The sequence below is a fragment of the Poecilia formosa genome, unplaced genomic scaffold, assembly GCF_000485575.1.
Source record: "Poecilia formosa unplaced genomic scaffold, Poecilia_formosa-5.1.2 Scaffold196, whole genome shotgun sequence".
NCBI classification, from domain to species: Eukaryota; Metazoa; Chordata; class Actinopteri; order Cyprinodontiformes; family Poeciliidae; genus Poecilia; species Poecilia formosa.
Window position 1 is genome coordinate 307079 of NW_006800135.1, and position 14334 is coordinate 321412.

Sequence of the window (14334 nt, forward strand, 5' to 3'; positions counted from 1 at the left end):
AGAGACAGAGAGAGAGAGACAGAGAGAGAGAGACAGAGAGAGAGAGACAGAGAGAGAGAGCGCAAAAGTGCAAATCTCTCTCTTTGTCCCTCTTGTTAACAGGAATAAATTAAGCAGCAACGGACAATTACTCTCCATCGCTAATTTTAACTAGCCAGCTACGACGCCCACTACTTTTTCACTTCACCCTTCCCCATCCACCTCTATCCCTGCTCCGCGGTCTTCCTCCCACACACGCGCACATACTGCCATGCAAATAAGAGACAGTTCTTAATATTCAAATATAATCTGCCAGACCTAGAAGACGGAAAGAAAAGGAAAAATAACGGGAGCCCTGCTTTATGTCAGTCACTGAACTCCCAAAGAAGAAGAAGAAGAAGAAAAAAATACATCCTGTTTTCTCAAGTCTCTTATCTTTGAGAATAGATTTGTGCTGGGAAATAGTCCCAATATTTCTTAGATTAGAACAAACCAAAGCAGAGGAGATCATGTTCTATTAAAATCAATGTCAGAATTTAAATTTTTTGGGGGATATTTCACTGACTTGGGAAAACAGAGACTATTCTGTGAGCTTTAGACATTTCTGTTTATGTTTAAATCATTAACAAATATTTATAATAGTATAAAACGATGGACGTACGCACATGTCACTATGTTAAAGATGATGAAGTGCAATGAAACTCTGCGGTAATGACCCGTTATCTATGAGAGTAAAATTATTACTGGTTTTTTTGACATTTTTGACTATAGCTGCTTGTGCATCAACATGCAACTTTCCATTAACTTGCCATATGCAGTTTTCTTAAGGTTTATGTAACACTAGTGGTCTTTATTAGATCTGTGCTGTGAAGCCAGAACAGCTCCAGCTGCAGCTGGCCAGGAAGAAGCACGAAGAGAGAGAAGGGGAAGATATGCAGGAGATGGACCCGGGGCCGGTAGTCGAACCGGGGACGACTGTGTCAGGGACTGCAGCCTCTGCATACGAGCCACCCAGGAAATACAGTTCTTAAATTTACATACTTGCCGTAACATATGTGGATACTATATAGCAGCAGAGGTGAGGCTAAGAGTTTAATACCAGTTTGCAAAGATTGTGGGAATACTAGTGTACCTACTTTTACCATGCAATTCACTGGAAAATATTCATAAATAGTGCAAAAAAAAAGGTTGCTTTGTTGTTGTTTTTTTAGCAATAATTTTTTTGAATGCACTTAAAAAAAGGACGTCCTACTCCTTTTTGGGTCATAATCAATGATCTACCATGCTGTAGCTCAACTCCCACAACGTTTTTAGCAGCTGCACCTCCATTCTTAAAATTGAAAGCTCATACTTGTGTTCAGAGCTAGCTAGAATCTAATAGTTTTCCACTCTTTACAACAAGAGTGACATAGAGAGGCAACCTGTGCCAAACGCTATCTATCTAAATCAATAGACATTCTCTGCACCTTCTACAGGGATAATATTGCTCAGATAACCCAAGCTGACCCAAATGACACTCCTTGATTGGCTGTTTTGCAAATTCCAGCTAATGGCATCTTCTATATAGAATTATAGGTATTTCAGCCTCCCAAGCCTCATTTTCTTTCAAATATTTTAAATAAACTCTACAGAAAGTTCTGCAAGTAGGTGGCTTTTCAGTGACTTAATTTGGAGTTGCGTCCTCCAGAACCGTTTGAATGGGTAAAGGAGTGAATTCACTGTATTTTTATAACCTAACTGGGCTGTGCTGGAGCAGCATTTTGAGACTTACCAGCAAAATGTATAAAGAAAAAGAAAGACTGCAGTCATTGGTGAACGAGTGCCGTGCAACACTAATGCAGACAAACGTAGTTTTCTCTCATCGTACAGGAATGTTGTCGTTTTTAATGAAATATCAATTCGCAAGCTTCTACTTTTGAAGGATTTAGACAGATAATGAGAACATAAAACCTTTCAATGGACACCCCCTTCCACAAGTGAGTCTGTTATTTACTTAGCAGAACCTTAAATCTCTGGGATACTTTCCGCTTAACGCTCAACTTGTGAAACTTTCCAACAATGAAACTTGAAGAAATGCCCCGCTGTCCTAAATGAGCCAATTAATTTTCCAGTGTGAGCTATTTTGTATTTATTTTTTTAGTAAAAGTGAGAATAAAATCTTTCACTGTGATTCTTATTCTCGAGGCTTCAAGCGATACTAAAAGTTGACCTTTTACAGTATGCCAAAACATAGCACAAAGATAAGTGAAAGTCTTGGTATTTATAGTCTGAATCCTTTCAGGGCGTTAACTTTGATAGCAACTACAGAGCGTTTCAGCATGGAAAGTGCCCATGCTGGATCCAATCCTTATAAACAGCTGTGCTAAAAGCTTTTAATGATCATTTGTGCCCATTTGTGGGCTTGTATGCGACAGGAACAAGTAAAATAAAAGCACCTGCGACTCTCAGGCCAGCGGGAGAGAGCGTTTCTGTCGCCGGCCTGAGAGAAGGTGACGAGCTCTTGGCTCCGTATCTCTCAGTTTCTGTCTGGCTCCTCAGCAAACCCTGACCCCTGCACTGGCAAGAGGAGTAAATGAGAGCAGATATCTGCTCTGACCCGTCATTTTCACCACCACAATCGCTCATCCCAGAAAATCCTGTGCAGTTTTTAACACAGGAGACCGCACAAACGACACAAACTTCAACAGTCAGTATGCCAACCGCAAGAAAAATAAGCCTCATTCATGCAATCTGTCACATTTCTAATGGGGAATTCAATATTTTTTTAACACTTTGAACACATGGAAGGTATCCACAGGAGACTGACAGCATATGGTGATACTTCTTTCAGCTTGTCGGCCCACTCACATGCTCGCCTAGGCTACGTTCTCCTTGGACAGGAGGTATTTACGAGGATCCTTATGCGTATCCACTTATATTACGATATGAAATCTAATGTGCGACTTTAAATCTCTAATGGTTTCTAAATTACACACACAGAGAGAGCAAAAAAAAAAAAACAAAAAAAACAAAACAAAAAACCCAGCAGGCCAACATTTTCTGTGCCAGCAGAAAAAAAGCAGCCAGGTCCATGTGCGATTATTGCTAAACTTGCAGGAAATCCACCGCTGCAGCACCAGCCCAGACCATTTTCTTCCTGCTATTTTTTTTTCTTTTTTCTTTAGACTTGCAGAGAAACAAATATTCAGGCAGGTGAACAGCAAAAGTGAAAAGGTTGAGTTTGGTGAAAGGCAAGGATAAAGTGTCTAACAGGGAGCCTCTAAGATCCGTCAGAAGCAGCAGAGAAGCAGCCGGGGGTCCGCTAACACAGATGACAAATGTCCGCTGAGCATTTCCCATTCCACTACTGTCAGCGAGGACTAACGCCTCTTACTGTGCGACCGCACGTGTGCGTGCGTGCGTGTGATGATTCAGTGCTGTGGCAGATTCCAATAAATGACACAAAGACTCCTATTTGCTTTGCTCTTAGCAGATAGTCACATGCTTTAGAGTAAAAAATGGACAACCTGATGCCTAAAAACGTATTACAGGAGAAATAAATAAAAATAAAAAAAACACTACACACTCCTCAAACTCCATTGAACAGAGGTCCAGATTTATTCTCAGCTTTATAGACTTCACTATTGATGCAGGTTTCTGTTAGAAAAAAAATAAGAGAAAAACAACATGCATGTGACTTCATCTGTCAGCATATTATGGATGACTAAAATATGTTCTTCCAAATGCTAATTTTTTTTAATCCGAGTGATGCTTAGCTGAGCCTGTGTTTGTCCTCTTGCGACTTCACCACTATGTGCGCTTATTTGCCAGAAGCATGGAAGGGAGATGGAGTGAGACGTAGCGGAGGACAGACGCTGAACGCTGCCCTGAGCAACTACTGACAGGTGCCATGTGTTCTGCTCTGAGGCCTATTTCAGCATGACTTCATTCATGGGGAAAAAATAAAAAATAAAAAAAATAAAAAAAGCAAGCTTCCCTTCACTGTTTTAATCAAAAACATTTTGCTGACAAAAACATCATGTTTTTTCTTTTACAGAGCATCATATATTTTATTTGGTTGCCTCCAGTCAGTGAATCCTTCGAGTGTCTGGCAGAAATAACTGCATTCCTTAAACTTTTTCATGAATTTCGTCATGTTTTACTGTGATTTTGTATTACTGACCAACAAAATGCTCTGCACAACTCAATACCTACTTCCCATGCGATGTGTTATATCCGTGAACTTCGTAATTGACAGCCATTTTGGCAGGTGGTTGCCATGACAACAGTAAACAAGCCACAAGTTTAGAGCTAGCTCTTGCCTTGTCCCTATCTTAAACAATATAAGTACATTACAACTATTAATCACAATTTTTGAGTACTATACTCACCTCTGTGTTCTAGTAAAACAAATATTAGCGATATTTACTGTAGTACTTACTGTCGAACTGGCTAAATTAGCTAAGCTAATAAAGCTTTTATCTTCAAGCTAACACGAACAGTAGCCTACATCTAAGTTATTACTTACTCTGCCAGTCACCAGAACCTTGTTATTCACATGAAGAATTCCTACATCCTTTCCAAAGTCGCTAAAATATGATTATATGCCTCTGTGGGTTTCAGACGAAGCTCTTTCATGGTGTACGCACTCTTCATGTTCACCAAGTAGCTAACTATACCGTAATGATATCGGAGGCAGCTCGTCTACATCGACGACATATTTTCATTCTCCGTCTCATACAGGTCGATTCTGACAGCGGAGATTTTGTCAGTGTATCTTTCTCTCACACATTGGTCAAGGGCGTCCTCATATTTTCTTTTTGTTGGTCTCGAAGCCATGGGTCTGCTATGTATTGCGCACCCTCTTGACTAATAATATGGTGCACTTCTGGTTCAGACTTGTGGGAACCATATCTTACAGGGCACAGAAAACGTGAGAGGAGATCAAAATCAAACGCAAAATGCTTCTTTTGGTGGAAAACTAACACCCTAACCATGGTGGCAGTATCATATTATGGGGTCCTGCTCTTTATTAGCAGAGTAACTGGTGCAAACAAACCTCAGAAGACTTTGCAGCTGTTTATCAAAATGTTTTGAACACTTTTGAAAGCCCTACTCACCTAATTAGGGTTCTTCCTGCTGAACAACAGAACACTTTTACTTTTTCTTCTAAATTTGAAAACAACACATACAGGAGCCAACTCATTAGTTTCTGTAAATGACACCACTCATGCGTCTCCTCTGTGTTCATAAGCGAACCCAGAGGAGACGGACCGCCTCTGGATTTCCAGCCGCTGTGGCTGAATGACTGCAATTCCACTGGCTGCACACATCAGGACAGAGAGCGCTGGAGGACATTAAAGGACGCAGATGAGAACGGACATCCGGATTCGCAGCCCCACATCGGATCCTCTTCTGTTGAATATGCAGGTCAGACATGGGCTCATACACGAATGTGAATGTTTAGGATTGGAACGTGAATACAGACGAGGACAACCAAAGAGTTGCATGTTAATCCTCAGGTGGCTTTGCGCTCCAAGGAGAGCAGCAAAGGCTATCCGTAGGATTGATCTTTCCTGCTTTGCTCTGTCTCTTTAAAGCGATCACAGACAGTGGTATGTGCTGCGTTCAAGTTGGCTCACTCCACAAAACTGCAAAATCTCTGCTAAAAGTCAGGTTCCTACCAAGTTTTCCATTTCCAAGTTCCAGAATTTTACAAACTTAAATTTCTAGATTTTAAAAGCAATTTTAAAAACTTTCCGGACTTGAGTGGACTATTTTATCATCTTTATGTTTCTCAAACATAAAATACCTCAATGATGAAGTAGCTTTCCAATTCAGTAGTAAAGGGTACATCACATTTCTTTCAGCATGTGAGCCAAATTAAGCCACTTATAGTTTAAAATATTATGAAACCTGGAGTAGATTATTGTTATATATTGCTATATAAAGCAGTTTGAAATATACAATATATAGTTTTTTTTAACTACCCAGAAGAACCACAGATCCATTTTGAAAACCTAATTTGACAAGGTACTGAAGCCAAACACCCCTTTGATATAAAAACAAGTAAAAAGCCCTTCATTTTCCAGAAAGTTTGATTGTAACTTTTAGATAATGAAGTCAGAAATAAAGTTTGGAGACTCAATTTTGATATAGTTTTTATGCTTATCAAGCATTAGAAAATGATATTGAAATTTTCCTGACTTTTAAGCCTCCCTGGGAACCCCCTGTACACGGGCGATCATCGCCACACCGATCTTATCCAGAAGCAAATTAAACACTCCTGCAGGAGATCAAGATGATCAGAAGTTTCCATTTTGAAGTTGGAGCCTAAAAGGAGAAATCACTAAATTAAAAGCCAAGCTTGAGATGGCAGGGGTCATTGTTGCCTCTGAAGGTAAATGGATCGTGAAACAGTGAGGGAAACTCAGTTCATATCGACGCTCAGCCTCAAAGCGTTTCCCTCCCTTTAATAATTTTATACACTAACTACATAATGATAGCGTCATTTGTTCTGGGAAAATGATTTTTTTCTTCTACTGCTTAATGAGTGCTGATAGGGAGAAGAAAGTTACTGTATTACCAGATGATTGAAGTAAAAAAAACAAAAACAAAACAAAAAAGACACGCATTCCAAATAATCCCAAATAATCAGCGGCACTGTGTAAGAACTAATACATTTAACTGCATTAATTTGGTATGGAAACCACAAATGTCAGCTCAGGCTGCTGTTATTTCTGATGAGTGGACAGGAGGTCCTTTTTAATAGCAAGGCTGGCCTTTTTTTATCATGGAAATGCACCATTAACTGTCCTTTGGAGCTGTTACATTAGCTGGCCACCTTCCAAAAAGCCAATTAATCAGCCTCTGTCGTCAAGCTGAGTCACCTGGCAAGATAGGATCCTTTCTGAAATATGTTGAAGAGTCGTGTAATGGAGGTCCTATTCAAGGATTTAGCCGAGCAGGGGAGTTTATAATAAGAATGAAGTGTCTGTAATCGTCCCTGGGTGAAAGGAAGAAAGGAAGGGCTCTGTCAGCACCTTCAGAGACGCATCACGTGGCCTTTTCAACTTCCTGCTTGTTTCTGTGAAACCACCAAAAGGGATCTGATTGAAACACAAATATATTAACGATTATAAATTAGAAATGCCCTGATTTAATCTGAGTATGCCATCTGCAACTCCAGTGGGTTGGGAAGCCATTAAAATAATACTGATTTTTTTTATTGCATGACTTTTAAAGCTAGACCATATAAATTGTTGTTATGCTGAGCAAACAATTTGGAAATTATGATCAACTAAGTGCTTTTCAGCCTTTACAACAATGTTCACAGCGAACAAGAGTGTAAAACAAGGCAGAGAGCAGCGAAAACACTAACCATTACATTTTATCATGCCTAAAGCAAAAAAATTTATTAATGAAATAGGGAGACAAGTTTTTTTTAATGTTTTCAAATGACATAAGCTCAATTATTAATGAAACATGCTCTGTCCCAGCTTAGCACGAATGTTTTGAGTAAGATATAGGTAACAAAGTTGATCAGCAGGAACTTTGGGACTAAGTATTGGTTAAACACAAAAAAATACCAGATAGTGTAAAGTTTGAAACCCCGCTGGTGTGTGAGCTACGTGGGACAACTACAAAATTAATATTATTATTATTATTACAACACTCGATTGTGTATATTACCCTGAATTTAAATAAATACTTATTAACCAAGTAACTTTTTAATGATGTACTTTTTTACCCTTATTTATATATTCGACACAGTTTCCTCTCTTTTTATTTGAATGATGAATAAAGATTAAGCATAGTGTTATGACCACCAATATTGTGTTCATTGATGCTTGTGGCCTATATAAGCAAGATATCTCACATCTTTAAGCAACACACCATCAGACTTGTGTTGACTTTGAGTCTAGTCTCCAATCCTCAACGGACAAGGGATTGTTTTTGGCACTGAAACATAATGTGGTCATAATGTTATGCACGATATATGCAACTATAGCCCATCATCAATCTTGTCATCAGCTGCTTTAAAAACAGAGGACAAAAAAGAGCCAATATAAAACACGTCAAACTCTTCCTATAAATACAAAGACGTTACTGCGGTTGATTTACCCACCACTTGATTTGGCTATAAATTCCACAGATACTCCTCGGCTGAGAGGCTATATCACTTTCTTTTAAAGCTTTAGCAGCTTCTCTTTCATTCCCAACCCTCCGACAGACCAACACTCGCAGGACGGTACACGTTCAATGACATACACATAAAAAAAAAAGAAAAAAAAAGAAAAAGAAAGGATTCTCAACCTCAATTTCGATGCTTCGTGTCTCACAGCAAAGCCATTTCTGACGCCCAAATGCTCTCCGTGTCTCTAAGCGATGTCCGGGCCCCATTTCCCGGTGCCATCGGTTGTTAGTGACAGCATAGTGGAAAGGGAAAATTGCATATTATTTACCCAGCATCTTCAATATGCCACTTTTCCACTCTATAGCCTGCAGCTTACAACTCATGGCACATGCACAGACCCACAAGCCTGCAAAGACACATGAGGTGCATGTTCAGCTGAATGCATACAGTTCTGTCGAGGCTTAAGGCTTCCTTGCCCTTTGCTACTCCGCCCCGCCCCCCCACTCTTCTCTTACCCGCAGCAGTTCAGTGACATTCTGCCCCGACACGTCATTAAAAAGTGTCACAGGTTCCGGGGGAATGATTTCTGCCATGCTCTGGCTCCAAATGGGGAGAAGGGAACGAGGCGAGGAAATAAAGGAATGACGAACCGGAGTTGGACCAAGCATATAAAGTCGGGCAGACAGGAGGCTTGCTGTGTTTTTTTTTATGTATTGCATATGGGCAGGAAATTTGAGCTTGACTGAAAGCTCAATCACATTACTGCTCTCCGGGCGTCATGGCCGCATGCTGAGGCGCAAACCATCGGGAACCAAATCGGAACGCCGCTGCCATTTTACACCACGTCTTTTCTCAGCCACCCCTCAACCTTTTCTATCCGTCTCCCTCGCTTAGATGCGTTTTACGAGACTTCTCCCACCGCTCGTTTCCTTCCTGAAGGCGGGCTGACCCCCACACCCCACCGGTGTCTCGTTTCGGGAACCAGCGTGGCGGGTTGTTCAGACAAGCGGGAAAACTTCTACTTCCTCTGACTAACTCGCCTGTGCTCCTTGCCAACAGAGTGTGAGATTAAAAGAGTCCGGTGAACTGAACTGAGAGAGGTTAACCAGGATTTTATCTTAAAAGCTGCTGATGTGGGAAAGTTCAGGTAGCTCAGAAAATTCATTTTTCTTCACAGAATCCTGTGGAAAAAGTTTCTCCGCAGCTTAATTATGTGGAACGATTTCATAGTAACGATGAACATCTGGTCCCTGCTCTGGGTTACTGTCCCTTGCAAATGCATGCATAACACTCAATTTTTTTATTTATTTGTTTTATATTTTCATCAAATCATATCCACAACCACAAACTTTCAAGTGTTAGACCAAAACAGACTATTGAGTTGAAGGAAAAGAATGCCGAGCTTTAAAATCATTTTCAAGAATAAAAATCAGGTAAGGGTCCGGTGCGTTTGTAATAAGTTATTGCGAGTGAATATTTTACAGAATCACCTTTTGATGCATTTGGATTTATGCAAGTCTTTAGCGGTATGCCTCGTCCAGGTTCACACATCTACACACTGAAAAATAGTTCAGCTCCAGGCACAGCTTCTTCGTTAGATTCAGGTCTTGACTTTTTAAGCTATTTTAACACATGAGCAGCCAATCATCTTCAGCAGTTATCTCCAATTGCAGGAACCAGGTGGGAAATTAAAGTCTGCCCCAAAATCAAGTCTTTTACAGCCCCAAACAAAATTCCTAGAAAGTTGCCAAATCATCTCTGTCCCAGCTAAAGAACAGCATGTCCACAGCATGATTGTGCCACCACCATGCTTCATGATGGGATAATGTGTTTTAAAAAAAAAAGACTTGCAGTGTCGATTTCCCTCCACATGTAGAATTTTGCATGGATGCCAAAAAGTAGAGTGGACATTGAGATAGTGGACTCTTCTAAGTACCTGGGTGTTGACCAGAACAAAAAACTGGACGGGACTCACAACTGGACAGGACTCATGCTGTTTACAGGAAGGGTCAAAGCAGACACTACCTGCTGAGGAGACTGAGGTCTTACAGAGTGTTAACTCTACAGTAGCTTCAGCCATGTATGTTTTAGCAGCAGCTCATCAACAGCTGAAAGGAAGCGTTTGGATAAGTTGACTTATTTTGCCTTACTGTACAGCGCGTTATTACTTCTATTTTTGTATTTTTATTTTTATGTGAATCAACATTCTTGGAATTGCCTGTCACTTTTCTGCTGAGTTTCCCCATTTAGAGACAAAAGAGGTTATTTCTATTGTGTTTTGTTTTATGACCAAACTCTTCAAGAAGTTATTATCTTCCATTTTCCTTAGTTTTCATGAATGCGTTTGTCGAACAATGTTCTCCAACAAACATCTGACGTCTTCACAGAGCAGCTGGGTTCGTGCTAAACGTAAACGCACACATTTAACCTCTTTTTACAAATAAGTTGAATTTTAATGACAGCTGGCAGAACCGGGCTACATTTAGAAGTAAAGGGGCCTGAAAGTAAAGATTTTAACAGCAAAGGATTTCTGAAAACCGTGCGTCATTTTCGTACCTCTTTGCATTTATGGATGTTTAGTTTGTGGTCGTAATGCGACGCGACGTTGAAATGTTCAAGGATATTTCTTTGCAAGTCATTTGATACCTACAGATTTCCCACTAACCACCATCTGATGTATTTTGCCTATTATTGCCACACCACCACATATCAAATGATAAATGCTAAAGGTTTAACTCAAAAGGTGAGAGATTCTAATTCGGTGTGTGCTCTGAGTAATGAAACACTGATTGCTGAGGTCTGCACTGCCAGTGATTCGGCTCATGTGAGCCAGTACCTCCGCCTGCTGCCTGATGAGAACACATTATTTTTAGGGAATGAATCTCACAGTGATGGACCAAGGTAATTTGTCTGATATAACCTCAACTACATTTTAAAACAGCAATAAAATACTTTAAAATCATCACTATGAAATTCATAGAGCCATAAATACCTCACGACCTCAGAGTTTTTTTCTTTTTTTTTTCCTCCAGCTGAATATATGCGCCACAAGAGCAGGAGTCCATTTACCTTCTCGCACAATCCGCTGTACCCAGAACTCTCACCTTCGGACTCATCGATTGCACAGCGGTTAAAATTTGGCCTGCCGTACGTTGATGCCAATACACATGTGAGTGATATAACCTTTGATTATGATCAGCAGGCCGAAGGAGCACATCACACCTGTTTACAGGACGGGAAAAGCCGCTGTGCTCGGCGTATTTTTTATTTATTTTTTTTTGAGTTCGGATACAATAGAGCACATTCAGAGAGCACAGCGGTTCTGGGATTACGAACAACTGCTGAGCTGGGATACATCTTAAGAACAAAGTTGATGATCACTGAACGAGGGGAAGAACGCGGGGTTACCTGTCTGGTTTTTCATGCTGTGCATCGCTCAGAGATGACAGCTCTACAGAAGACCTGCTCTAATGCTACTCTACATACCTACGGGGTCTGAGCTGTCAGTGATTAGCAGGTAACATCTTGACGCTTTTGTTTCATGCTACAGATGCAGCTTGTGTTCAACGTAAAAAAAAAGAAGAAGAAAGTTTTTTTTTCCTTTATTACCTGTACTCTTGAACTGGGGTCTTGTTTTATCCATTTGATGACAGTCTCATAGACCAGCTCCTCTGCCTTTGTGTTCAGGCTGTCGTTGGACAGATATGCCACCAGGTCCTCCTTGGACACGCTTAAAATCTCCTCCTGACCCGCCACCTGAAAGGTAGTAAATAGTGAAAGATTTTTAATATGACTTAAAATTAAACTGGAAAGTTTCAACGTCAGGCATTGAGGGGTTGTCAAGTGTGACGTTCACACATATGCCATTATGAAAAGTGAAGTGCAAAAATTCTAGGGGAATGCAGCTGTTTTGCTGGTTTCCACTTGTATTTTTTTTTTTGGAAAAACCTCCAAATTTTGCACCATCTTCTAAAATTATTCAAACCCCTTGAAAATGACATTTTTGAAATGACAAATGGTACTGCATTCTCACAATTTCATGTAACGTATCAACAAGAAGTAGGACAACTATGAGCTAGAAGGAAAGAAAACATGGTTTATAGATTGTTTTATCCACAGTGATAAACTCCTGCATGCATCTGTATTCAGTCCTTTACTCCGATACCCTAATGGAAAAAAATTTAAAGCAGGGTTAGGTCACTAAAAGGAAAGTATTATGTATTTTCCAGACACACGTCACCATTTTAAAGCACAATCAATGTTACCCTCAATTCTTTTTGAAAATGCTTTCGTGAAATACTGAATCCTTTTGATTTTCTGATTTTATCTCATACAAAACAAGATTCTCTGGATTGTTTAACCAAAACAAAGATGCTAGAAAATGATGAGAATAACAAAACAGTATTGAAGGGGGAAATGGAGCCTTAAGAGTTGTGGTGTTTCTAAAGAAGTAATGATCGCTGGATACTATATTTTTATTTTTATTTCACGATGAAGATGAAAATGTGTCATTAAACTCCCCCCACCCCCTAAAAAAAAACAGAGGCAAAGACAGTGCACAAATGCAGTCAATAACTAGCGATTTCACATACAGCAGATCTCTTTATAACCAGTGGCAGGCACATCGACCTACTGCTGTCTCTCCTGGCTGGAAGCCTCACAGCAGAGCTAATATATAATGTATAACTTTTTTCATGTTTGAAGGGAGACAGGCTGGCCGTTTTCCCCCAGCGTCCAGCTTTTATATTAGGCTAAGCTAACTGTCTCCAGGTGGGTAGCCTCATCTTTAATTGACAGACAGGGGTATTGACCCTGGTGCCTACAGTAACTCTGTGCAAAGAGACAAAAGTTATGAAGTGAGGGACCTTCTAACAGCACAAATGTGGCTTTGTCCAAGTCAGCTTTATTGACTGGAACTATTTGAAAGGAAGCTAAAACTAGTTTTTAGGTTCACCCTAAAACGGGCCACACGGTTGAGTATGAATGTAACCTTTGCTGAAGACGACATCTATCTAAATGTCCTTCACCAGGCAGGACAGGCTGTCTGGACAAAACCTGCAAAAAGGTACACAAAAAAAAAAAAAAAAAAAAAAACCTCTCATGTCTCAAAAACCTGTCCAGAATGGAGACAATCTTGTTTCAAAGAGTCTGATTTATGTTCTCCAACTATTTCTGGCCTTTGAATGTGATACCCTGTGCCCAGGTGCATTATGGGATAGTGTAAACTAACTAATACCAATGGTGGTGTGTCTTTTTCGCGAAGCCCTATGCAACTTTGAAGACATCTTCACCAAGTCATTCGCTGTGCACATGAGTTTTGCATAAAATTGTGGCAAAAAAAAAAAGATTTGATTAAATTCTCATTGTTTCCCACTAGATAAGAGCACTCTATTTATCCACGCATTTACACTTGCTACTCCAACCGCACCAAATGAAAAGACTACTTGTTAAATGCCAATTAAATACCAAAGTGAACCAATTATAGGTGTAAAAACAGCCTTCATTATCTGTACTCGGCCATATAAGACCAATTACAGTTAAACCATGAACGCCTGGCCAGTTCAAACTTTAGAAATACTTTCAGAATACATGGAGAGATTTCACCATCTGTATGGGAGTATCAGCTAGCCAAATTGACAAAAAAAAAAAACTGTTGATGGCCAGTGTGTAATTCAATCAAAAATTGATACAATTTGCATTGAATTGACCACAACTACAAGTAGCTGTGCTGCTTTGTGCTACTTCATGCTGGTCTGTCAGTTAAAATAACAAAAAATGCACTGAATGTTTCTGATTATGTGACTAAAAGTGAAAAGTTCAGGTGCAATGAAAACTTTTGCATTACGCTGTAAGTTTGAAAGAGACTAAAGTAAAAATGTGCTAAAGAACACATTTATATCTTTATGTGGCCCCATCATCTTTTTAAAACTGCTTCTCTAAAGCCTTATAAATGGTTGGCTGTCTACATCGCCCCAACCAAAGGTTAAAATGATGTATTTTTTTATTCTTGCAAAGACAAGGTCAGAGAAGCAGCAAGCTTTCAAACCCTGGAGTCCATTTTCTGATGCCATGCTCTGATGCTCTCATTTTCTATAGTAGGTAATTTAGTGCGATTTGCTTCCAATTTAAGCTTAAAAAAAAAAAAAAAACAACAACAACTGAGAAGTCTTTGAAGTTTTCTGTTTGTTAGTGGGCATCTGTCTGTAATTTTCTCAGTAATTTATCTGAAAGCTGCTCTG

At 39.8% G+C, this 14334-nt stretch overlaps 1 protein-coding gene across 5 annotated transcripts in view; it reads right to left on the minus strand.

Moving 5' to 3' along the window:
* klhl29 (kelch like family member 29) overlaps window positions 1-14334 on the minus strand; it is a 274351-nt gene that overhangs the window by 79835 nt on the left and 180182 nt on the right. For all 5 annotated transcript variants that reach the window (XM_016678942.1, XM_016678943.1, XM_007566636.2 and 2 more), the window contains one exon: window positions 11705-11851. In XM_016678942.1, the coding sequence (XP_016534428.1) occupies window positions 11705-11851 (147 nt within the window). The remainder of the gene's footprint in view (window positions 1-11704; window positions 11852-14334) is intronic.